This window comes from Diceros bicornis, chromosome 14 (genome assembly GCF_020826845.1).
Source record: "Diceros bicornis minor isolate mBicDic1 chromosome 14, mDicBic1.mat.cur, whole genome shotgun sequence".
NCBI lineage: Eukaryota > Metazoa > Chordata > Mammalia > Perissodactyla > Rhinocerotidae > Diceros > Diceros bicornis.
In genome coordinates, this window is record NC_080753.1 from 26,322,239 (window position 1) to 26,349,913 (window position 27,675).

The window sequence follows — 27,675 nt, forward strand, 5'->3', positions numbered from 1 at the left end:
ACTGCTCTTATGCATGTATTTACAAACACTGTATACTTTGCTTGTCCAAAATTTGTATATGTGTATCTATTTATATATCTATCTATAAAATAGTGTACATACCATCCTGAAATTTGATTTATTTGGTCAATATTATTTTTTTGAGTTTTATCCACGCTGATAACATAGATCTAATTCACTATTTTAAAAATGCTCTATGGTACAGTATTCCATTGCATAAATATACCAGTTTAAAAATTCGTTCTACTCTCAATGGACATTTGAGTTGTTCGTAATAATTTGTTATAACAATGTATCAGTCTTGCTCATAGCTTCTTGCAACACGTGTGAGGAGTGGAAATGCTGGGTCAGAGAGTATGAGCATCTTCACATTTACCAGCTGTTGCCAAGCTGTTCTCTGAAGCAGCTCTACCAATTTACACACACATAAGGCATACTAAGAGTTACAATTTCTACACATCCTTACCAGTAGTGGTTTTGTCAGACTTTTCCATTTTTGCCAAGTGGCAGGAGTGAGAATGGTATCTCATTATTGTTTTTGTGTTTCTGAATGATTTGAAGAAAACCTTTTTTAATGCCAGACATAAATCTTTTGTCAGCTATACATGTTAAAATATCTTCTCCCAGTCTGTAGCTTATGTTTTTTTCTCCTTCTTAAATGGAGAAATATCACAAAAAGACTGTGTAATTATATATATAAATATATACTATTAGATATATGTATATATTATATACATAATATATATATAATTCCAACAGCTAGGTAAAGGTAGGAGCTGGATGTGTTATCTATTGTAGGGATAGTCTCACATCCCATTGAAAGGAAGGGCTGGATGAGTGCACTCATGATATTTAATACAAGGAAGCCCCAGTCTGCTTCTCCCCAACTACAGCCCCTTTCTTCCCTCCAGAGGGAGGGACTGCTAGTCTGAACTTTGTGCTTTTCTTTTCTTTTTCACTGTGTATACGTATCTAAATACTATATATTTTGTGTTTTACCTATTTTTGAATTTTAAATAAACTTAACGTATTTTTGTGAAACTTGCTTCTCTCACTGTAAATTATATTTGTGAGTCTGCTTTATGTCATGTATCTTGTAATCATTTTTACTGCTATACAGCAGTTATACAGAATTTCATATATATTACATTTTTGCTTTTCTTTATTTAAAATATACAAATTATACGTTCACAATTTATGTATTTACGTATCCTGTCCATCACAGAAGACACTCAAGTTGTTTCCAGTTGTTTGCTGTTACAGGCAATGCTGCCATGAACATTTACACACAGGCCCCCACTGCATAAGCGCAGTTTATCTGAATATATACCAGGAGGCAGGAGGGCTGAGAATACATGTATGCTTTCTTTTCCCAACAAGTTTCACACTCCGGCCAGCAGTGGATGATTATTTCTGTTGCTCTACATCTTGCCAATGGTCAAAAATGTCACACAAACTTATGGGGGCCGGCCCCGTGGTGTAGGGGTTAAGTGCATCCCCTCCGCTGTTGGCGGCCCGGGTTCGGATCCCAGTCACACACCGATGCACCGCTTGTCAGGCCATGCTGAGGCCGTGTCCCATCTAAAGTGGCGGAAGATAGGCACAGATGTCAGCCCAGGGCCAGTCTTCCTCAGCAAAAAGAGGAGGACTGGCACGGATGTTAGCTCCGGGCTAATCTTCCTCACAAAAAAAAAAAAAAGTCACACAAACTTTTGTTAACCTGGTGTGTACAAAATGGAATCTCTTTATAATGGCAATTCTTTGATTGCTGCTCGTTTGGGTTTCTTCATTCATGAAATGCCTCTTCAAGATTTTTCCTCGTTTTCCTATCGGGTTCTTTTTCTCATTGATTCATAGGCATTATTCATATATTTTGGATGCTAATCCTTTGTAGGTAATATACGTTGCTAATACCTGTCCCAAACTTCTGGCATGGCTTTTCTCTTTCTTTGTAATATCCATTGATGAACAGAAGTTTTTAACTCAGGGTAGGCAACGTATCAATCTTTTCTTTATGGTTTGTGATTTTGTATTAAAAATCCCTTTCTACTCTGAAAACAAAGATATTTTCTTTTATCACCTTCTAAAAACCATATAGTTTTGCCTACGATATTTAGGCATTTAATCCCCAGAACTGATTTTTATATATGACGTAGGCATCCAATTTTTATACATGTAGGGATCGAATTCATCTATTGTCCCCAAACAATTTATCGTAAAGTTTCTCTCTTCATCACTGATTTCCAATACCACCTTTGCCATATGCCAAGTGTCCCCGGCCTATTTTTGCATTCTCTGTTATTTTCCACTGGTCTATGTATCAATCTCTGCACCAAATACCACACTCTCAAAATTAAGTTCTAAATGATATCTTTCTGAAATTTTCATTTTCTGTTTTTTGTGGCTTATCAAAATAAAATTTATTTTGCATGTTGATTTCATATTCTAGTAAACTTGCTAAATTCTATTTTTCCATAGATTTGTTGAATTTTCTTCACAGTCTACCATATCATTTGTAAATAATGAAATTTTATACTTATTTCTTTCTAACCTTTGTATTTTTGTTGTTGCTGTTCTTGTTGTTCCTTACTGCACGGGGTAGGATCTAGAGTACAATGCTGAATAGGAGTAATTGGATGAGAATCCTTGTCTTATGCCTTATCTCAAAAAGAATGCTTTCAAGTTTTCAACAGTAGGATGTTTGCTGTGGATGTCCTTTGTCAAGCGAGCCATGTGGACGGATATCTGGGGGAGAATCTAAAGAACAGCAAGTGTAGGGGGTCTGAGGAGGGAGGTGCTTCGAATGTTTGAGAAACAGCAGAAAGGTCAGTATGGTTGTAGTAGGGAGAGTGAGGGGAACTGTATTAGGAGATGAGGTCAAAAGATCAGAGCAAAACACTGGGCATGGGGGAAGGAGTGAGTGTGATTGTACAAGACAACATAGGACCATTGTAAGGATTTCAGTTTTTATTCTGAGTAAAGCCACCAGACAGCTTTCAGCAGAAGGGTGTCATGATCTGACTTACGTGTAGAAGTATCACAGTGCTGTTGTTTTGAGACTAGCAGGGAGGGGACAAGAGTAAACAGAGAAAGACTAATTAAGAGTGTTATTGGAATAGTACAGTTGAAAGACGATAATTGGCTTGAACCAGGATGACAGCAGTGGGGCTAAGAGGTGACCAGATTTGGGACGTATTTTGAAGGTAGAGTTAATAGTGTTTGCTGACCGTTTGGATGTGAGTATGACAGAAAGAGAGGAGTAAAGGATAAGTCAAAAATTTTTGTCTGAGCATCTGGAAGAATGGAATGGCTACTTAGTGCGATGGGGAAGGCTAAGGAAGGAGTAGATATGGGGAGGCGAGATCATGAGTTTCGTTTTGGATATAATGAATTTGGACCTATTAGATATTTAAGTGGAGATGTCAAGTAGTAGATATCAGTTATATATATGAATCCGGAGTTTCAAGAAGTCCAAGTAGAGATACAATTTTAATCATATAGACAGTATTTAAAGTTTGGGTCTGCACGAGATCACCAAGAGAATGCATGTAGACAGAAAAGAGAAGACCACCAAGGACTGAGTTCTAAGACTGAAGTGCTCTCTATTCTTTTTTCTTCTGTCCATCTGAAACCTATCTTTCAGGATTTTCTCAAAACTTCCCATCTGCTGATGGCCCCCCTTTCTTGTTTTCCAGTGTTGTTATGCTCTTTAAAAGTCTTTCATTTCAGTAGGATTTAATGCAAGAAGGGAAGTCACATGTGTCATCGGTTTGCTGTCTTGCTCTTAGCTCCTCCAACACTGTTTCAGGCAATAACAAACTGACTCTATTTTCATAATCCAATACATATTCAACTCATGGATTGTAACGCCAGCAATAGTATTGAACCGTATGAAACTGATGATATCCAGCCATTTTTGACCCAGAAAAATGGCAATACCATATACATCAACTTATACTAATTATGGTTATGTGGAATAATTAAACATTAGAAACATATATATCGGAAAGTAACATTAAAGTGCAATAAAAATAAATTCATCAAAAATAATTTAACAGTGTTTCACACTTGCCTTTAAAAATCCTCCCTAGCCCTCGGAAATCCATTTGATCTGAGCAGTTAAACACGACCACATATTTTCCTAAACATCTTCCCATGTCTTTTGTGGTTTCTGTTTTGCCAGTGCCCGCGGGTCCTGCTGGAGCACCTCCCATGTTCATTCCCAAAGCCTGTGCTAAAGTGATATAGCACCTGCAAATGGGAATCAGATAAAGCATTGTGAACATGGGGAAACACCTGTTACAAGAAAGCACAAGCAAAAGTCCAGTGTCATTGGAATGGGCCTGTTTATTTTGGAATTTGAACAGCCCACATAAAAGAGACAGGCAACCAAACAAGGCTGGAGTACTTGGTATCCGTTAGAAGTAGTACAGTGACTGATTGCAAAAATTTCTTGGGACAAACTTCTCAACTCCTCAACCCTGACTTAAAACCTTCAGGCCTTCCTTCCGTTATGGTCACAATAAATCCTAAGTCAGAGAACCAAATAAGCAGTGGTATGCTGGCAGATGTTTAACAACCAGCTCTCCAGGGAAAAAAGTAAATCTGATTTTCATGTTTGCTGATTTCAGTGGTATAAATACTTCCACCAAGGCCAATGACAAGCTACCAACGGGAAGAGATGTGTGTAGTTGGCTCCCGCATGCTGGTACGAGCCAACTCCAGCACACTATTGCGAATAAATCATTTTACCAAGAAATGTTTCACTCATTTAGATTAGTGTAAAGAATAATATAACGAATCTCCTCATATCCATGACCCAGCTTCAGTTATATTTGTTTCAGATCTAAGTAAAACTTAGCACAGCTTCATGAGACATGAAGCTTTATATGTAAACATCAACGAAAGAGAAAACACATTGACAAATTTATGCTGCAGCGACACTGGGCATACAAACGGAGGTTGGATGAATCAAGAGGAGGCTGAAGACGTAATGTGACTGTGTTGCAATTTTACGTGGAGGCAGCCCTATTTAAAGTAACGGCAGGGCCAGCCCCGTGGCTTAGCGGCTAAGTGCACGCGCTCCGCTACTGGCGGCCCGGGGTTCGGATCCCGGGCGCGCACCACACACCGCTTCTCCGGCCATGCTGAGGCTGCGTCCCACATACAGCAACTAGAAAGATGTGCAGCTATGACATACAACTATCTACTGGGGCTTTGGGGAAGGAAAAAAAGGAAGAGGATTGGCAACAGATGTTAGCTCAGAGCCGGTCTTCCTCAGCAAAAAGAGGAGGATTAGCATGGATGTTAGCTCAGGGCTGATCTCTCTCACAAAAAAAAAAAAAAAAAAAAAAAGTAATGGCAGAATTAATTGTTCTATGACCCAATTTAAGGCAATTCTACAAACAAGTGAATTCTATGCACAGCATATGAAACTGGGTGTTGTGGGATACATAAAGATGAAAAAGACCCAGTTCTTGTCTAGTGTCATATACTGGAAAGAACTGTGAGAGGATCTGTCACTGGCTGACTCTTCAGACCGGGCCAACAAACTTCAGTTCAGGTATCAATTTCCACATTTGAAAAACTAGGAGACTAAACCAGACAATCTCCAAGGCCCCTTCCTTCTTTGCAATTCTAATGACTTCCTTTATGGTTCTAGAGATATTTTTCCATCTTGCAACCTAAAATTCATTATGAAATTATTCATAGTCAACACTCTAGCTTGCTTTTATTCTTTTATCTTTTTCTACTTCATAAAAATTTAATGTACATATACATTTAAGTAACAACTACGGTTATTTCATTGTTAGACTGACTTTGATGAGCTAGCATAGACCTAACACGACAGCAATATGCTTTTTTATTTCAAATGCAATTTTAAAGCAATTTTAAGCATGTTATTTAATTACAAAATCTAATAACAAAAACTGAATTTTCTACCTATCTGTTAATGGAGTGATAACAAGACGATCAGTGCATCCCAGAAATTCATTTTGGTAAATAAAATCAACATCTGTAATAGACACCACGGTTTGATCCAAATCTTCCTTAAAATAAAATCTACTCTGTTTTAGCCATTCAAAATCAGTAACAGATCTGATATGCATTTTTACCTAAAAACATGAAATACAAAGAGATTACATACTGAATTGCAATAGCATAAAAGACAAGCATATGGGCAGTTTTTATTCACTCATCCATGAACTGATCCTCATTCATTTAACATATATTTATTGAGCCCCTTCTTGAACCTGATACTGCTGGATGAACAAAGACAGACATGGTTCTCGCCTTCTAGAGCTGACAGAAAAGGACAAAAGACAAACAGATAAACAAGTAATCGCAATTAAGTATGAAAAGAAATTCAGAGTTCATGAAAATACATAGCAAGAGGACCTAACCTAGTCTAGGGGGTCTGAGAGGAGGACTCAGAGAAAGAAACACCTAAACTAAAATCAGGATAAATAATAGGAATCAGCCAGGGAAATGAAACAAAAGGGGTGATGGAGGTGTGGCACGGCAAAGTGTTCTAGGCAAAGACCCAGAAGATCTGGTTGGCGTGTTCAAGAAACCAAAAGCATTTCAGTACAGCTGAGACATCAGGACTCTGGAGAAAGAGTGAGAGTTAAGGCTTCCCTGGGTGTGGGAAAGGGATTGGGCATTGTTCTCATGGCAGTGGGAAGCCACTGAAGGGATCGAGCAGGGAGATACATGGTCCTGTATGCACATATGCCTGCCTACAACAGCACTATGGCCAAACCAATCAACCTACCCGGTCATCAGCATATACCTATGGGGGAAGAGGTACTGGGCTCCCACCACAATGGATACAAGAGATAGAAACCAGGCAAGCACATTTAGGAGCAAGATTCCACCACAACCACATTCTGGGGTGCTTCATGACTTTCCATTGGCAAACTTGGAGAAACCCCAGTCTTGCCCACTCAGAGGAGTCAACATAGGAAAGTGACAAATGGTCCCCTTCACTGCTCTTAAACCAGTGGCCCACTTCCAGGTCATTCAGCTAACACTAAACAGTGGAGCTCTGGCGACTGTACAATGTTCAGATCTCCATCTAATCAAGTCTCCATGCTATTTACAGTCTTGCTTTTTGTTGTTGTTTCATTGTCTATGATCTTGCTTCCCCCTCCAGTTAAGAATTCTGGCTTCCCTCCTAAAGCACAGTTTGTATTCATCACCCTAAAAGAACTACTTTCAGGTAACATAATCCAATGCCACCCCCAGGAACTCTGCTAATGCAGGACCTGCAGCCATGGAGATGCAGTCAGCTAGCTACTTTCAACAATCCGTTAAGACAGTGAGGAGGACATGGAAAAGGAATAAGAAAGAATAGCTAGTATTTATCGAGTTCTTGCTGTATATCAGGCTGTTCTAAGTATTATACATGGAAAAATAAAATGCAAATATGCTGGCCATGTGATCTCATTTTAGTTGAGATGCAAACTGACCATGAGTTCAATAGCAGTTAGGACAAAACCAAAACAGTTTCATGGTTTTAATTGTGTATAGGGTTTTTTTTTTAATCCAGTCTGTATATAAAGTAAAGCTTTGCTCAGCACTTAAATTTAAAAGAAATTTCTTCCATGGGACTTCAGATTTAAGAGTCAATGAGACTGCCGGCCCCGTGGCTTAGCAGTTAAGTGCGCGCGCTCCGCTACTGGCGGCCCGGGTTCGGATCCCGGGCGCGCACCGATGCACCGCTTCTCCAGCCATGCTGAGGCCGTGTCCCACATACAGCAACTAGAAGGATGTGCAGCTATGACATACAACTATCTACTGGGGCTTTGGGGGGAAAATAAATAAATAAAATCTTTAAAAAAAAAAAAGAGTCAATGAGAGATGTACAGACAACATCTTAAATAGTACGCTCTTAGCAGCTACAGTAATGGATTTCACAGGAGTTGCTTGAGGTGGACTTCAATGAACGCCAAAGTATAACAGTAGTTGCAATGCAGTGAAAGCAAATCTGTAGAAGGCCAAAGAAATATGGTCTAAGTATGTAGCTTCCTGATGATTAGCCTGATCCAGAGATCCAGAGAGAAATCCTAGGGCAGTGTTTCTTCACTTGGGAATCTTGTTGAAATGCAGATTCTGATTCAGTAGGTGTGAGGGAGGTGAGCAGGGGGAGGCGGCTGGAGATTTTGATTTTCTAACAAGCTCCCAGGAGATGCCAATGCAATTGGCTGGCATACAATACTTTGAGAAGCAGGGATCTAGATTCCAGGGGAATAAATGGACTGCATGTCTTTCAGTCTTCAATAAATATAACTTATGTGATCAGAACTTTTGATACAAGTTTGAAACAGGTAGCTTGTGACCATATTCTCTAAAAAAGGGCCCCAAGTTGCAGGAATTGTGTGTCTCTGATAAAGGAAAGAGATATCTTTAAAATGAATCAAATCAAATCAAATAAAGCAATGGTAGTTAAAGACAAAAAGAGTCAAATGGTGGTATTTCAAAACCTCCTGGGGCCCCTACCCTACAATGGATAACCACTGCTTTAGGAGAACTTGGTCTTGCTCAAGGCCACTAGTTAGAGTCTTATTTCCAAAGGGAATTCAAATACCACCCCTCTTACATCCTACAGAACCTTGCCCAAATCAAGCCCATGATGCCCTGTTGGACACTATCAATTGGACTAATAGCCATGAGAGTTATCTGAAGCTTGATTCTATTCGATCTGGACTTCTTTCCTAATCGGTCCATCATAACTCATGACCAACCCCACCTGTTATATCATGTCCCTGGTTATTTAGTTTAATGTAACAATTAGTCAGTTCACATCACATCAGTTGGTTCCAGACTTTCAGAATGCCAAATGTGAATGTCATATATGGTTGTTTATACCACCAAATATAGATATTTGTAGACATGGTCTATATGGAGACAGTGGTGAAAAAGCACCAAGTAGACAGAAGGTTCACATAAGTTAGGAAATATGTATAAGACTTAATTATTCATTATTAGGAGCACTAAAGTATTAATTAGTACATTAAATTACCTTAAATTAAGAAAAAAATACCTTACCAAGTCATCAAAAATATCTCTCTGATGCACATGGATGGTAATTAGAGTTTCAAACTTCACTCTTTCAAACTTGCTTAGGTCATGTGTTGTCTGACTAATTAGAGTATTCAGAATATCCAAAAATTTCTGATTTGTCACTTGCATGATTTTCCTGTCATCTTTTGCATTATTTAAAGCCTCTTCCGAATCATGTGTCCACAACATCTGAATTCCCAGAAGCCCAACCTACAAATCCAGCAGACAAATAAATTTGCCAAATATATAGAGCACATCTGCAATAACATTTGGGAGTCACTTATTCATATGAAGGAGAACAGGGTTTTACTCATTTTAAACTAAAAAAGAGACATGATTTCTCCACTCCCAAAAGGGGGGGGTAACCCATTTAAAGTCCTAACTGTTGATATTTAACGATTTCAATGTAGATAGATAAATAATAATTAAAACAATGGCCACCATTTATGGAGCTATATGTATTTTGTGGAAGATGCTTAGGAAATTTTTCTATGAAGTGCCTGAGACCACCAGGTACCTCCATGAGAGAAAGATTTTTCTTTCTCAAGAAAAGCATATGGAATTAATAGACTCTTTGTTGTATATTTTTCTTTAGCAAGTTTTCCAAAGGTCTCTTTGCATCTTCTAAAAAAAGTGTGCTGCCTGTCTCCTTTCTTGATCGCACGATCTCTCTAATATCCATATCATTATCCACATCTACTTCTCTGCCTATATGTTTATCTAAAGTAGAGAGAGAGAGAAAATGAGAAGGGGAGAAGCTTGTCCTTGTCTCCTGATGAAGGCATAAGGAAATAGTGAGTGAATGTCACCTTACCTACAATTTCTGCCCCAGAAAAGGGAGTAAAAGTAGTTAGAACTTGCCCCCTCCACCTCCTCGCTGCAACAGTTGTCCCTTTGGGAGGTTTGGTTCATCCCCAGAGTCAAGCAACAGATCCAAGATCGTCTGGACCAAAAAGGAGCCCCACATGGGGCAGAGGACTGAAAGCAGTGTGTGTGGCATGTGGATACTGCGGGGCGTGGCACTGGATGCGGGTAAAGCCTCCCCTCCCCTTATCCCTGCCTCCTCAGGAACTTCCACGTTCGTCCTGCTAGAGCAGTGGCCAACCCTGGGCTCTGCAGGTGAAGACGAATGAAAGCACCTGGCTGAGGTGCGCAACAGGATGTAGAGGAAATAGCCCATGTCAGAAAGCTCCCAATAAGTAAGCCAATTCTGACCCTGACGGAAGCAGAAGGTGGCACAAGATAGGAAAAGCGAAGAGAAAAAATACAGAAACAGCAGTGGAAGGCTGTCTGATTTAAAGACAGACCCACAGACCCTGAAAAATCACCGCATAGTGGTATATTCTAAAAACTCATCTTTAAAATGACTATCTTGAGTCACCAAGAAAAGTTTAACTTATGTTTTTTACTCCGTTAAAGAAGGCAGGGGACTTGATGAAAACTGGAGGACATCTCATTAAAATAAAAAAAGAAAAAAGAAAACAAAATAAGCATGCTCATCCTCATCGATATTATTTGATGCCTGTAATAAGCACATTAAAAAATACTGGAAAGGAATACACTAAAATATTAACAGCCATCATTTTCAGGTGGTAGAAATATGGGAAAGGGAAAGTGAAATATTTCACCAATATTACTATAAAAGTAACTTATAAAAAATTTATTTAAAAAGTAATTTATAAAAAAATATTATTTTCACTTTTATGGTTTTTGACTTTTTCCAAATTTTTGAAATAAGGATCCATTTCATTTATAACCTTAAAAACATGTTTTAGAAGAAGGCAGAGGTGAAATTTTAAACAATTTTAGATAACTTAAATTACCATTGTAGTGGGCAAATTTCAGTTACTTGAAAAAATTGCTTTAAAGCGTAACGCACATATATATATTCATTCAATGTATATATTCTATATATATATTCATTCAATGTCTACTCATTCAATAAATACATTACTCTTTAAAGCAATTTTTCCAAATAACTTAAATTTGCCCATTACAATGTTAAGATTTTTATCTAAAATTGTTTAAAATTTCACTTCGTTATTTGTGTATATATATGTGTGTATGTATACACACTAAAGAAAATCCTGAAAGCTAGTCAACTTTCCTGCTCTACCCTGTTCAACCACACCACAGCTTTGAACTTGCTCTTCAACTTTTCCACCTTTAACGCTAAGTTCTCTGTCTAAACTAGACTGAGCCTCTCCTTCAGAACATACAGGGTGAACAAGCTTTCCTGGGGGAGGGAGAGTATGTTGAGTTAGTATAAGGAGCTATTTTCTCAGCTTATCAAATTAAGTATTTTATAAAGCTTTACCATAAAGGTAATAATGCTAATAAAAACATTAAAGTTTGCCAAAGATATTATACAATATAAAATATTGTATTATACAATATAAAAAATAACGATATTAAAATATTATCTCCAACAAAGGTTGATTCTATATCTGTAGTTAAGTTGTTTGAATAAATAATTTCCTGGGGCCAGCCCAGTTGCGCAGTGGTTAAGTGTGCGCGCTCTGCTTTGGTGGCCCAGGGTTCGCAGGTTCGGATCCTGGGCACGCACTGACCCACCGCTTGTCAGGCCATGCTGTGACAGGCGTCCCACATATAAAGTAGAGGAAGATGGGCACGGATGTTAGCCCAGGGCCAATCTTCCTCAGCAAAAAGAGGAGGATTGGCATCGGATGTTAGCTCAGGGCTGATCTTCCTCACCAAAAAATAATAATAATAATAATTTCCTGTCATTTCAGCTGTCTCCACTGTGTGCGCAGTAATTCAGGATTTGGAGTGTCAGTTGGGAGGAGCAGTTGGAGAAGAAATACAGTTTGGGCAAAAAATTGCCTATATTTTCCTTGGATGTCTCCTGCCTTCTATCCCACTCTGTCTCTGACCTGGATCACAAATCATCACTTTTCATTTATCTTGGCTGAAAATTTAATAAAACCCTTGGCTCTTCACTTTCTATACCCAGTTTTGATAATACTTAGCACATCAGAATGCACTTCTAAAAGCCATGGGACATGAGGGCTCTTCAAGGGAACACCTGCTCCAACCCCAGCCTCCTCAAGGTCTCTTCTCTCTTTAAAAAGTCGGCGGCATGAGAAGGCCTCCTTTAACAGATTATGCCAATTTTTAATCACTTGAAGGGAACATAAAAGGTAAGATGCATTTCTTTCAAGAAAAAATATGTTCATTCTTCTTATATATGCCCATATCCATATCTCTATCTGCATTTATATCTACCTATGTATGGCTATATAGAGATAGACGCCTTCTATATAGATAAGTGTCTTTTATATACAAGACGAAATTTTCCATGAGTGGTTTTAGCCTAAGTGTATTTAGAATAGTGGCAAGTCCTCTTCTGAGGGATGGGGTGGGTTGGCCTAGAATGGCGTAGATGGACAAGCAGGTGGTTGGGAACCTAACTGGTTCAAAGCTACAACAGCCTCCACACCATCAGGCCAACTTTCTCCTGAGTATCCTTCCCCCTTATTTCCATTATTTAAACACTGTGCATTCTCACCTGCGCTGGAAAGTGATTGAGGAAAGGTAAGAGCTGAAATCCTGAATCACTGATTTGATAGTATGCGGATCGAATTATATTATGTAATGATGACATCTGCATTTTTAACAATTCCATAAGCCAAATCTCCACAGGACCTTTGGCCATCACAGGAGTATCCAACTAAAAAATATATTACAAATATATCACAAATTGACAACGATTTGGTATTTTTACAAATGTCACACACTTAACTGGATAAACCATAACACCTCAATGCAAAGCAAATAATACTACACAAAACATTTAAAACATGAGTAATATCAACTAATACCACAGGTGGAAGGAACTATGAAGATCATCTGGTCTAAAACTTTCATTTTGTAGATGATAAGATGAATCTCAGAGAAGTTAAATGAGTTATTCAAACTGGTGTGTAACAAAGCCAGAGCTACAGAACTAGAATCCAAGTCCACCTCCTCTCCCTTTTTTCCGTAAGAGAATTGCATTCTCCTCAACCTAAATTTTTAAAGAAATCCTAATAACAAAATTTTGAACAAGTTAAATTACAATGATTTTTTCTCCTTCTCTTGATATGACGGCCAGGATGCGATCATAGTCCTTTGCGTGAAATGTCACCTCATTTATGTTGTCAGATACTGCAGGGAGATGTGGCTATAAGAAGCACAAGACAGAGCATAAACATCATACACGAGGCTAAACACAAAAGCCATTGAGAAGTTTTAAAACGCCTTAATATTTTTTATATTTGTAGACACTTAAGAGTTTACTTCATTGTTTCAAAAAAAAAAAAGCTTTAACCCTTGCTTTAACCCTTGACTGACTCGGAGGCCCACTTTTTAAAATCCAGCCCTAGAGAATGTTTCCCCTAAATGTTGCAAATGCCCCTCTTATGCTATGGAGATTGGAGTAATGACTATCGCCTTCGTCCAGATGGAGACTGAACCATACGGTCCCTGTCCTCTTCCCTCCCAGAGACAGCTCAGTCCTGCCCTCCCTCTTGGCTCTATCCCTGCCTGATGCAGCTTTTACTTCCCTCCTCTCTTTCCTCAACCCTACAACTTCCTGAAAACGAACAAGGAAGATATTATTAGCTGTTTCCCAGATTCCCAAACAGAAACAGCCCTGCGATGTGTTTCATTGCCTCCCCCGCCCAGTTCTCTATAGTTTTTCTCTTTCTTCTGGAAGTATTGCCCTCGGAAATGGCTAAAAGCATTTGAGAAACATTCTGGATGAGAAAAAAGGACAAATCCAAACTACAATCCCTATTTGACCTAGAATATTTAGATTAAAATACTCATAATAATGAATTATATTTAGTGAGCACATATTGTGTCCCAGATGCTTTTAAATGCATTATGTCATGTAATCCATATGACAATTCTATAACATGGGACCCATTAATATCCTGGTTTTACAGATGAGAAAACTGAGGCACAGAAAAATTAAGAAGCTGGCCAAAGTCACCCAGCTGGTGAGTGACTGGTTGCCTCAGGTTGATGGGCTCTGAATACACAGTAAATAGGATATTTTATAATCAACATAATTTTTAATACTCTCCTGCCTGCACTTTTATGATGTTAACTGCATTTTTATTATTGATTATGTATGCCATGGAAAAAAACGATTTAGGTAATAGATTTTAGATTATACCTGTATGGTGTGGGAATCACTGGCTTGCCCAAGAATTTCCAGGAGAACTGGATCAGATACAAAGAAGAATCTTGGAAATAGTAATCGCTTCTTCTCCAAATACCTTTAAATAAAGCCATGTTACCAAATGATTTTTTCTGAATTATTAATTTTTGGGTTTTTTTAGCAAAGATACAATCACTAACATCTTCAATAAGACAATAGCAAACACTTATAGTCATTTCCCATTTTCCTCCGAAATGTTTGGTTAGAACCAAAGTCCATGTTCCACCACTGACCATGCTTGGGAAAACAAGTGGAAAGAAGAAAGGGATTCAGGGCAAGCCTGCCCATCATCTGTCATCTTTCTCATCAAGAGCCCTCCTGCGACTTTTCTAAGAGTATTGTGAATCTCACGGCTTAAACCCAGGGAGAACACATAACTTATCTCCAAACCCGGACATTTTGAGAGTGAAAGGGGGTACAACTAACCATTAAGCCGAGACACAGGCATAAACTTGGACAAACCAGGACATATCATTATCCTATTTCAAATAGAAATTGAGAATAAACTGCCTTTTAAGAAAATTATCCAGGAATTTGTCTGGTTAATTGTTCCCTTAGTGCAGATCTCTACTCCATGCCTGTTGTGGGTTGAATGGTAGCCTCCCAAAAGATATGTCCATGTCCTATTCCCTGAAATCTGTGAATGTGGCCTTATTTGGAAAAAATATCTTTGCAGATGTATTGAAGTTAGGGACCTCAAGAAGAGATAATCCTGGGTTGTCCAGGTGAGGCTTAAATCCAATGACAAGTGTCCTCATAAAAGATGCACAGGAAGAAGAAGAAGAGGAGAAGGGAAGACAGAGACACATATTGGAGTTATGTGGCCACAAGCAAAGGAACTCCAAAGCCACCAGAAGCTGGAAGAGGCAAGGAAAGATTCTCCGTTAGAGCCTTCAGAGTGTGCTGGCACTTTGATTTCAGACTTCCGGCCCCCAGAACTGTGAGAAAATAAATTTCTGTTGTTTTAAGCCACCCAGTTTATGCTAATTTGTTACAGCAGCCCTACAAAACTAATACAATGCCTTAGCTCACCCACTCCTAAGTTGAAGGTTCCTTTTTTTGCAGAAAAATTAAATTTATGTGAAATGTTAAATTCCTATTGCCACTTCAACCATCACTACCAAACCAGAAATGCAGTCAATACTATTAACTTGTTTGGGATAAAACACTGTCACATATAAAATGATAGATAATTTAAAAATTAACCTCTTACCCTGTAAGTGACTTCTGACATAATTCCAACTGTTCATGTAAATGAGGTAAAAGTTGCCCCATGGTTTCATCTCCAACACAGCAACTAATCACATTGGGATTCTCATGAGCTCGCTGCATTATCTTTATCCACGACTTGTCAATATTCTGAAAACGTTTTGCTTCCTAAAAAAAAAATCCATAGTTAGTAAAAATTAGCATTTGGATAGTTGAATAAAGCAAAGTCTTCACTTCGGAATTTCCTATAGTTCTTCAAACGAGCCTCCATTAGTCTCACGCTATATAATCTAAAGGAGCAATTTTTTTCCATCTGAACAACAAAAATCCAAAGTCATAAAACTGCTTATTGAAATGCTGCTTTATCACAATGGGGTTTATCGCTTATTTGTTTTCTTACATTTAATACATTTTTCAAAGTGCCACATGATTAATTTGCAGAGCTATCAAATTAAAGCTGAAATCTAGGCTTTCAGCACCCCAGGTGTTTTGGTTTGACGAGCAAACTGAAGAAGCATGAAAATAATTTGATCTCAGGATCCTTGGAATAATTACAGCTCAATAGTACCCCAGGACAAAGAAAAAGAAAAAACAATAAAAACCCAAAACAAAGCGTCATTTACATTTTTGCAAATGAAAATTTTCTATTTACTATGTATGATATTAAGCTTTGTATTCAACTGCAAAAATACCTCTAGAAATTGGCATAATATTGCCTCTTTTAAAACTTTTAAGTACTTTTTTTTTAAAAAAATGCAACTTTCTGATTAAAAAGAAAACATTTATTTTTTAAAAAACGTGTTACAAAGGGAAATCGGTCATTTTCAAAACCCTTTTATCCTTGATTTTTCATGGATAGAGATCCTGTAGATATGGAAATTCAAGAAGATCAGGTTTAATTTTTACAAGAGGAAAGTTACCTTCATAGTAATAAAGCTATTGGTAAGTTACTGGCATTTATTTAAAAGGCCCTAATAAAGCTGTTTTAAAGATTTTGTTACAGGCTTCTAAGCCTAAGTTTCTCTGCCCCACAGTATGTTTTTGATCTACTATTAGTCGACTTACTAATAGTTAACCTGTGCTTACAGAATACAGATTAACTTTAATTCTACTCTCAGAGAAATGTTATAAGGCTAATTCTTGGAAGAGATGAACTACTATAATTTAATAGTATCATATTTGAATGTACATCACATCTTCGGAGAACCTGGAGATTTGAAAATATGTGAGTTTCTTCTTTCTGTTCATGTAAATCAAAGGTCACTTTTTTTTTTAAACTTTTTTTGGAAAGGGCCAGATAGTAAACACTTTAAGCTTTGCAGGCCATACAGTGTCTGTTACTTAACAACTACTCAACTCTGCTGTTGTAACACAAAAATAGCCGGAGACAGAACATAAATGAATGGAGGTGGTTGTGTTCCAATAAAACTTTATTTACAAAAACAAGCAAGTTGGCCATAGTTTGCCAACCCCCGGTGTAAGTAATCAAACATGACCATATGTCTTTGTGAACACTTTTACAGACACATGTAGACAACACACACCACATTATTCTATCTGTAGTTTAAAAACTATATTTACCTGAGGTAGCTGTTTGGCAATATCTCCACCTACAAAGACAGCTTCAAGATAAACCCAAAGGTTCTGAACTATTAGCCACTCTTCAATTATATCTGAGGAAGTGGACAGTTTATATACCCAGTTCTGGATATTTTTTTTAAATGGAGCATTATATCTAAAAAGTAAGAATGGAAAAATATTATATTTTAAGGAAGATTTAGAAAATAGTATGGGCTAACAAAAGTAAATTACAGGAGCAACATTTCCTTGGAAATGAATGTTTTTTTCTAAAAGGCAGTTCCTAATAAATTTCATACAGCTAATGAGATTTTTGCTTTTTATGAATAAAACTCAATTAATATAATTATAGTGTGATTTCACTTATTGTTTCCATGTATCAGTCATAGACTAGGAAAATGGGCCAAGTTTTAGGCCACAGAGGTCCAGCAAAGGAATTGTGCTGGTTGCTTCCGGGAGTAAAGGGAAAACAAGGAACAAGATGGTCTTCCAAGACTTCTGCAAACCAAATCCAAGTGGAGACTGCCAATGAGAATAACACACAGGACACCGTTTGTTACTGGTCTGTGGAACCATTACCACAAGGCCAGGGTCAAGTTTTACCTCTGACGTCCACTTACAGATGTGCTCTTCCCACTCACAAACTGCTAATTCCACCAGGCACTGTGCCTAGGTTCCACAGTGTTAGAGATCCAGGACAGCTACCTCAAAATAGCATGGTTCTTGTTTTCTCACCATCAGGGCTAGCTGAAGGGTTCAAGAGAACACAAGGTGTCCAGAAATCTGGGCACAGCTAAGAAAGACAAGAAATAGAGTGGATGCCATGGAGGAAGTGATGGGAAAATACTGGGTAAAGACCCAATACCCTACAGTTGGATTAAGAAGCTAACTTCAGTTTGTGGCAATGGCAAGTAGTTTTGATGTGATATAGAGGCATTTCCTGGTGAGCAGCACTTCTTGACTAGTGTCTTAAAATTTTTCTTGATCCAGGACAAGGTGACTTGAAGGTGCTTACAAATAGATTGGGGTTCTTCTGGGTATAGTCTGATGCCTGAGTACAACCCATAATTTCTCTGGAAGCCTATGTTATACATGGAGGTATAAAGGGAGTTGTACAAAAATTGCTCCAAGGAGGTAGGTGAGTTGTTCAGGCAGTAAGAGGCATTTTTTTTCTCAACACCCAATTTATACTAGCCTAGAGCTGAAAGGCAGTCAATATGCCAAAAACATTTTCAAAATCAAGACTTGCAGACCAAGACAGTATGGATGGGCATTTCAGAGAGTTGAAGCACCTAGATATTTGGGGCCAAAAATGGTCCTGCACAGGGGAAAAAAACAGTCATCTTTGATGGTGTACAACTTCCCAACATGAAAAAGGAAATTTGAGGCCGGCCCCGTGGCTTAGTGGTTGGGTGCGCGCGCTCCGCTGCTGGCGGCCCGGGTTCGATCCCAGGAGCGCACCGACGCACCGCTTCTCCGGCCATGCTGAGGCCGCGTCCCACATACAGCAATTAGAAGGATGTGCAGCTATGACATACAGCTATCTACTGGGGCTTTGGGGGAAAAATAAATAAATAAAATTATAAAAAAAAAAAAAGGAAATTTGAAATAAAATCTAGCATAACTAGTTCCTGTCCTTTGGCCAGATACCTGCACTGCACAACTTTGCATGTTGGAACCTGTCATGACCAATAGGAAGGCCCATGGAGCCCCATGGAATCAGGGATCCACCAGGAAAGTGTCACAATACAGGCAATATCTAGAGTCAAGTCTCACCCATGGAGATGTACAATTTCCTTCTGAAGTCACGTCCACGTGGCCCTAGAGATCCAGCAGGCACTGTCTGCTAAAGACCAGTCTGTGGTTAGTTCTGGAAGAGGCTTTCTGGATCCACTTGATGTTGCAAAGTTCTCTAGGAGGGGAATCTCCCAAAGTATTGTGACTTCTTAGATATCCTTACACTCTTTCTAGCAAGTCCTCAATATTGAGTTTACTAGCAGCATAAATAGGTACTATACTAATCAGGTTATATGTAAGTTAAGTATGAAATTAAAAAAGCCTTCAGATACCGAATTTTTTGGCCAGGCCACAGACACTGTTCAGGTGAATCTAAGCCCTTCTTCAAGAGGTCATCATTCAAGACATCAGGATGGCAAAATTTGCAATGAACCATGAGAAAGCAGTAGCCTGTGAAGTCTAGGAACCACTGAATATCCTATGGTCAACTTTGCCAGGATTATCCAGATTCCCTGAAAGCAGAGGATGCACCCTAGGATCTTAACCCCAGCAAGTTCAACCAAGAACTCCCAGAAGTAGGAACTTTGTGGATTAGCACATTATCCAAATACAAGACTGCCTCTGTGGCCAGAGGTCATGCAGGATGTCATTCATTAACCAGGGATCCCAACCTGGAGAAGGGGTATTAGAAGCTCCATGGACCCTAGACATTGACCTCTGTTAATGATGGGGTTGTGATATATTTCTTAGGGTGTTAGGGTGAAGAACAGTTGAAAATTACTGCACAGTCACGTAGGGGATTAAAGGTTGCTAATGTTCAGACCAAGACCAGATAGTACACAATCTGACTGAGTCCCATTTCCTAAAGCTGCTCTTGAGATTACAGTCACCTTCAAGCTGGTTCAATAGTCCGATTATGGACAGGTTGGCTCATTTAGGCCACAGCAGACCCAGCACAGATTCACCACTTTTCACCATAAAAAATGCTAGTGTGTAAGTGCTAAGCTCTTAATGGTATATTCCCTTCATATCTTGCCAGTACACTGTTTCTGGGCCACTGGGTAAATACTTGAGCAGGTTTAAAGGAGGACCAGGATGACAAATCAGAGGAATGAAAGAGAAAGAAGAAAAAATGGAAAGGTCATCTCAGCGGGGAGCCAAGATGTTCAGGAGATAAGCTGTCAATCCAAGGGAGAATAATTATGATGGGGCCCACCAGGAAAAATAGGAAGGGGAGACAACTATCATAAAAGACGAGATGGAGGCCATGATTATTAGGGAAATATGTAAGGACAGGTAAGAGTTAGCACTTTAGGTCAGAATCTTGTGTTATGCTACAGCTGCAAAACTGGGCTTTTACCCAGTATTATATAACCCTCAATACCAATTAAAACTTTCCCCCCAAATTATAAAATTACCTGTTGCTTAGCAAGGAACCTAAGACCATTAAACTATCCTCCATTAAGGTGATAATTTCTGCCGATTCAGTTCCTTTGAGCAGGAGTTCTCCTTTTCCCTTAAATGCTGCAAAACTCAGGTTCTGGTTGGTCCAATTCTCAACCACCTGAGTCAGTTTGGCTTCAATATCCTTCTCCTTAATGGCAGATATGCAAATATCCTTCAGGGGAAATAAAAGAATACGTCACGACATTTTCAATTACAAATTAAGGGCATTGTAACATCATAGAATTTTTTAGCTTGGACCTAGAAGTCATGTGTCATCTTCCGGCCAAGAAAACTGGGGCTCAAGATCATTGTGTTGCAAGTTCAAACCAGAATCTTCTGACATTCTGACTACTAATTATTTTTCTGTACCATATACATGAGATAATGGAACTTAAATCATTGTGTTTCTTGATTATATTTTTAATTGGAGTTTTTCAGCCAAAATGGAGATAATTACAGCTGCTCTATCTCAGTGGCTTGCTATGAGAAGCAAATGAGAATATATGTGAGAGTCTTTTCAACTCTTTAAAGTAACACATAAACATTGCTATATTCCTGCCTGTTCTGGTCCCCATATGAATATCTCATTTGCTTAAAAAAGCAATTATATTTTTTTCTTATGGATTTTCCTGTTTTTTCTGAGAATCCTTGATGTGACAGTCTCACAAGGGAAAATAAAAGTAAGGTATTTTCCCCCCACCATTCCTCAATTTATTTTCATACTTTGAATCATAGAATCTCAGAGATGAGAAGGAATTTAAAGGTGCAAGGTATTTCCACGAATAATTATTATACAAATTAGTGTGTGATAACTTTTGTAAGAGTGGTGTGAACTGTTGTGAGCTCTGAGGAGGGAGAAATGACTTCTGCCTGCGGTCAGGAGGAAAGGCTTCACTGAGGAGGGAGCATCCGAGAGCCAGCGGGATTCCAACGGGGGGGAGAGAGAGGACATTCTACAGGAGGGAAAAGGCTGCCTTTAGGGGCAGTGAATCCAGTAACAGTAGGAATCCAGCTTGGCTAATAGCAGAGCCTGTGGGGCAGAGCAAACAGGATGTACTGGGGTAGACAGCACTGAGAATCTGTTTTGGAGAACAAGTAGTTAATACCTGAATCCTAGAGTTCCTTGGAATTGTAAAATGAAGTTTTCAAAGCACAGCCTATTAATGGCTATATTCTAAAGTGTAAACACCTACTTACAAGAATGAGATGGTCACCAAAATTTTTTAACTCTTTGTTTCCTTCAATAGTATTTGAACGACATTTATAAATAAGACCAAAAAATGCTTTGAAAACAAACTTTTGGTGTACATATGTTGTTAAAAAGAGGCAGGGGAGGGGCCAACCTGGTGGCATAGTGGTTAAGTTTGTGCTCTCCGCTTCAGCAGCCCAGGGTTCCAGGGTTTGGATCCCAGGTGCAGACCTACACACCACTCATCGGGCCGTGCTGTGGTGGCATCCCACATGCAAAGTGGAGGAAGATTGGCACAGCTGTTAGCTCAGCAACACTCTACCTCAAGAAAAAAGAGGAAGATTGGCAACAGGTGTTAGCTCAGGGCCAATCTTCCTCACAAAAAAAAAAAAAAGGCAGCGGAGAGGTAGAAAACTCAAAACCAAATATATGGGAGATTTCTGGTCATGTGGTACAGTTCCTCACCTCCGAAAACATAGAATAATGGATAAAATACAAAAAGAGAAAGTAAAAGACAAATATATCCAGGCTTAAAAACACGATAAACATTGCCATGAACCAGAAGTGGAGAAGATATGCCGACCGGTGGGTGAGGCTGAAGCCCAGGCCTGTGGGCTCTGGTGAGTGGGGGCCAAATCCTCGGTTCCTGTGGGACAGAGGGGACTGAAAGTGGTCTATAGGAGAGGGAGCATCAGGGGCAAGGTCCAGATCCCTCCACTGCGGAAGGAGGCTGCCTCCAGCTGCCATCTGGGCAACTAGACTAAATGAAGCTATGGGCCTGGGGGATGCGGTGACATGGACACAGCCCCACAACCAGGACCAGAAACAGGTCAGCTCTGCCTGGATCTGCCTCACCACAGCAGAACAGAGGATGTAAACCACTGCTGTAACACCTGGCTCTGGACTTGGGGATCAGGGGAGATGGGGGGTAAGGGGGAGAAACCACAAAACCACCACACAAGGAAGGCTAAGAATCAGAAGGAGAGAAAACAAATTTAACAAATTATAAAAGCCACATTTTTTTAAAGTCTGCCATTCAAAACGAATCCTCTCAAAAATAAAAATTACAAAACCCATGAAAAAAATCTAACAGTCAGAGGGATAGCCAACATAAAATACAATCAGAGTAAAAACTCAGTCCAGGTGAAATTAATTTTATAAAGCAATCTGAAAAAAAAAATCTTTATGTTTAATCTGGGGGTGTTAGAGTATGGGAGGTATAGATGAAATAATATTGGCCATGAGTTGATAATTGTTGAAGTAAGAGGATCTCTACTTCTGTTTGAAATTTTCCATACTAAAAAATTTTTAAGTAATGGTATTTAGGATGCTCAAAGGGATAAAGGAAGGACTCTATAGATTTGAGATTTATAGGTTTGAGAACATATAAAATATTTGAGAATATATATTGATTTAAAAATCTATAGATCTAAGAATCTATAAAAAGGACAGAAAAAATAAAACAAACAGAGAAATGAGAAAAGAACAGGTGGCCACAAAAGAAAAAGAACCAAGCTCCAGTTCAAGATGGTGATATTGGAGGATCCTGAATTCATCTCCTCCCACGGACACACCAAATCCATAGCTACATAACAGTTTCCTCTGAGAGAAATCCAAAAACTAACAAATGTGTAGGAGCGACTCCTACACAACCAGCAAATGAAAAAAAACCCACACTGAAACTGGTAGGAGAAAATGAGATACAATCTCACCATAAACCCCACCCCTGGTGCAGGGACCCACAATCCAGAAGGAACCCAAAAACCAGAGCTTCTCCCTGAGGAGTCAAGGGTTTGAACCCCACATCTGGCATCCCAACTTTTAAGACCTACACCTGAGAGATGAGCCCCCAAAACATCTAGTTTTGAAAGCCAACAGGGCTTGTATCCACGAGACCCACAGGGCTATAGCAAACTGGGAAAGAGTTCTTAAAGGGCTCTGTGTAGACTCATCTGGCTACACCCAAGGGTGCAGCACAGAGGCAGCAGACTGAAAAGCACCCAAACTTTCTGTGAAAGTGGCCTATTTGCTTATCTTAAAGCTTTGGCCTGAGGGGCAGGCATCTAATTTAACATACAACTAGAGGCCTACTGAAATACTCTCCAAAGACAGAGGCTGGTAGGCACCATCGTTGTGCTCTCCCTCTGCCTCATGCTAGGTCACCAGTATCTCCCAGAAAGGAGCTTGTGCACATGTCCAGTGCCCTGGTTTTTTGCAGCTGCCACCCAGGGGATGCCTTTTGATTTCCTGGCTCTGGTGGCAAGTGGGGCTTATGTTTGAGGGTCACACTGGACTGTAACAAATTGAGAATGACTTTTTAACTGGTTACTCCCCGGGTGCAGCAGAGCTTATCTTCATGGCTGTAGCCTGAGGGGGTAGGCTTCTAACCAAACACACATCTATGGGCCAACTGTAACCCTCTCCAGAGACCTTGGAGGGCGGACACTATCTTTGCACTCTCCTCTGCCATGCTCCAGAGCACTGGTGTCTCTGAGAAAGGAGCTTGCATACACAACTGGTGCCCAACTTTTGTTGCTGCCACCCAGAGGACAAATCCCTGGATGGCCTGACTCTGGTGGCCAGTGGAGCTTGTGTTCATGGGTTCAACAGGATAGTAGCAAACAAAGAAATAGTTCTTAACTGGTTATCACCCCAGGGTTCTGTCTGCCGAGAGAGCAGACAGAAATGTCCATCTCTCAGTGTTCCCCCGACCCACCCAAAGAGGTATATTTGCATATTTCAAAAGCTGCTGCCTGAGGGTCTGGTTTCCAATCAGTTTGAATCTAAATGCTGACTGATATTCTCCACTTTGGGACACTGACAGGTCTTGGCACACCCTCAACTGCTGGGAGCCAGGAAGTATAAATTAGACTGCTTGGACAATCACAAAGGTTTCAGAGATAACCAAGAGCTAGGACAGGGTTGAATGATAAAGTTCATCTCCTACATGAGGCCACTCCTTAGAGACTGGGCGAGGTGGCTGTTTTATCTAATGCATAGAAACCAACAGAGAGAGTCAAGTAAAATGAGAAACAAAGGAATATGGTCCAAATGAAAGAATAAGATAAAACCTCAGGAAAAGACCTTAAGAACAGAGATTAGTGATTTACCTGATAAAGAGTTCAAAATAATGGTCATAAAAATACTCACCAACCTCAGGAAAACAATGCATGAACAAAGTGAGAATTTCAATGAAGAGGCAGAAAATATTAAAAGTACCAAATAGAAGTTACAGAGCTGAAGAATACAATAACAGAATTGAAAAATATAAGAGAGGCATTCAATGGCAGACTAGGTGAAACAGAAGAAAGGATCAATGAACTTGAAGACAGGGCAATGGACCTTACCCAATCACAGCATCAAAATGAAAAAAAAAAAAAGAAAAATAGTGAGGAAAGCTTAAGGGACTTATGGGACAGATCAAGTGGACCAACATTCACATTACAGGAATCCCAGAAGATGAGGGAAAGGGGCAGAAATCTTCTTCAAAGAAATAATGGCTGAAAACTTCCCTAACCTGGGAAAGGAAACACACATCCAGATATAGGAAGCCCAAAAAGTTCCAAATCAGATGAACACAAAGAGACCCACACCAAGACACATTATAATTAAAATGTCAAAGGTTAAAGACAAGGAGAGAATCTTAAAAGCAGCAAGAGAAAAACCACTTGTTATGTCCAAGGGAACCCCCAGAAGACTATCAGCAGGTTTTTCAGTAGAAACTTTGCAGGCTAGAACAGACTGTCACAATATATTCAAAGTGCTGAAAGAAAAAAACTGCCACCAAGAATATTTTACCCACCAAAACTGTCTTTCAGAATTGAAGGAAAGATAAAGAGTTTTCCAGATAAGCAAAAGCTAAAGGAGTTCATCACCACTAGATGGGCCTTACAAGAAATATTATAGGGACTTCTTTAAGCTGAAACAAAAGGGCACCAATTAGTAACAGGAAAATAAGTGAAAGTATAAATCTCACTGGCAAAGGTAAACATATAGTAAAATTCAAAATAATCTAATGTTGTAAAGGCACTTGGTTAAACACTTACAAAGCTAGTATGAAAGTCACAAGACAAAAGTAGTAAAAATAACTACAACTACAATAATTTTTTAATGGATACACAAGATAAAAAGATGTAAATTATGACATCAGAAACAAAACAAGGTGGGGAGAATAAAAAGGTAGAGCTTTAGAATGCATTTGAACTTCAGTTGTTATTAATATAAAACAGGCTGTTATAAATCTGTTATATGTAAGCCTCATGGTAACCACAAAACAAAAACCTATAGTAGATACATGAAAGGAATCTAAGCATACTACTACAGAAAATAATCAAATAACAAAGAGAGAGAGCAAGAGAAGAAAAAAGGAAGAAAGGAATTACAAAACAGCCAGAAAACAATTAACAAAATGACAATGAGTACATACCTATCAACAATTACTTCAAATGTAAATAGACTAAATTCTCCAATCAAAAGACAGAGAGTGGCTGAATGGATAAAAAAACAAGAGCCATGTCTACATGCTACCTACAAGAGACTCACTTCAAATGTAGGACACATTCAGATTGAAAGTGAAGGGATGGAAAAAGATATTACAAGCAAATGGAAATCAAAAGCAAGCTGGGGTAACTATACTTATAACAGACAAAATAGACTTTAACACAAAGGGTATAATAAGAGATAAAGAAGATCATTATATAATGATAAAGGGGTCAAACCAACAAGAGAATATAACATTTGTAAATATTTACGCACTCAACAGAGGAGCACCCAAATATATAAAGCAAATATTAATAGACTTGAAGGAAGAAATAGACAACACTACAATAATAGTAGGGGACTTTAATACCCTACTTTCATCAACAGATAGATCATCCAGACAGAAAATCAGTAAGGAAACATTGGCCTTAAATGACACATTAGATCAGATGGACTTAACAGACATATACAGAATATTCCATCTAAAAGCAAAAGAATACACATTCTCCTCAAGCACACATGAAACATTCTCCAGGATAGATCACAGGTTAGGCCACAAAACAAGTCCTAATAAATTTAAGAAGATTGAAATCATGTCATGCATCTTCTCTGACCACAACGGTATGAAATGAGAAATCAATTACAAGAAGAAAACTATAAAATTCACAAATATATGAAGATTAAACAGTATGCTACTGACCAACCAATGAGTCAAAGAAGAAATCAAAAAATACCTTGAAACAAATGAAAATGGAAATACAACATACCAAAACTTAGGGGATGCAGCAAAAGCAGTTCTAAAAGGGAAATTCATAATGATAAATGCTTACATTAATAAACAAGAGAGATCTCATATAAACAACCCAACTTTATACGTCAAGGAAATAGAAAAGGAACAAAGCCTAAAGTTAGTACAAGGAAGGAAATAACAAAAATCAGAGTGGAAAAAAATGAAATAGAGACTGAAAAGACAAGATCAAGCAAACTAAGAGCTGGTATTTGAAAAGATAAACAAAACAGACAAACTTTTAGCTAGTCTCACCAAGAAAAAAAGCAAAAAGACTCAAATAAATAAAATCAGAAATGAAAGAGATGTTACAACTGATACCATAGAAATACAAAGGGTCATAAGAGACTATTATGAACAATTACATGTACACAAATTAGACAAGCTAGAAGAAATGGATAAGTTCCTAGAAACATACCACCTACCATGACTGAATTATGAAGAAATAGAAAATCTGAATAGACTGATTACTACGAAGGAGATTGAGTCAGTAATCAAAAACATCCCAACAAACAAAAGTCTAAGACAAGATAGCTTCACCAGTGAATCTTACCAAACATTTAAAGAGGTATTAACACCAATCTTCTCAAACTCTTCCAAAAAATAGAAGAGGAGGGAATACTTCCAAACTCATTTTATGAGGACAGCATTACCTTGATACCAAAACCAGACAACACCACCACAAGAAAAGAAAATTACAGACCAATATCCCTGATGAACATAGATGAAAAATACTCAACAAAATATTAGCAAACAGAATTCAACAATACATTAAAAGGATCATGATGGGATTTATTCCAGGGATGCAAGGATGGTTCAATATCCACAAATCAATCAATGTGATACACTACATTAACACAGTGCAGGATAAAAATCATACAATAATCTTGACAGATGCAGAAAAAGCATCTGACAAAATTCAACATTCACTCACGATAAAACCTCTCAACAAAGTGG

General features: G+C 38.7%; 1 protein-coding gene across 2 annotated transcripts in view; it reads right to left on the bottom strand.

Annotated features, from left to right (window-relative positions):
• The window catches only part of DNAH8 (dynein axonemal heavy chain 8), a 295,649-nt gene that overhangs the window by 162,750 nt on the left and 105,224 nt on the right, over window positions 1-27,675 (bottom strand). For both annotated transcript variants that reach the window (XM_058554442.1, XM_058554441.1), the window contains 9 exons: window positions 20,236-20,435; window positions 17,084-17,237; window positions 15,507-15,670; window positions 14,249-14,351; window positions 13,145-13,249; window positions 12,596-12,757; window positions 9,052-9,276; window positions 5,944-6,116; window positions 4,073-4,251 (listed from right to left, as the gene is read on the bottom strand). In XM_058554442.1, the coding sequence (XP_058410425.1) occupies window positions 4,073-4,251; window positions 5,944-6,116; window positions 9,052-9,276; window positions 12,596-12,757; window positions 13,145-13,249; window positions 14,249-14,351; window positions 15,507-15,670; window positions 17,084-17,237; window positions 20,236-20,435 (1,465 nt within the window). The remainder of the gene's footprint in view (window positions 1-4,072; window positions 4,252-5,943; window positions 6,117-9,051; window positions 9,277-12,595; window positions 12,758-13,144; window positions 13,250-14,248; window positions 14,352-15,506; window positions 15,671-17,083; window positions 17,238-20,235; window positions 20,436-27,675) is intronic.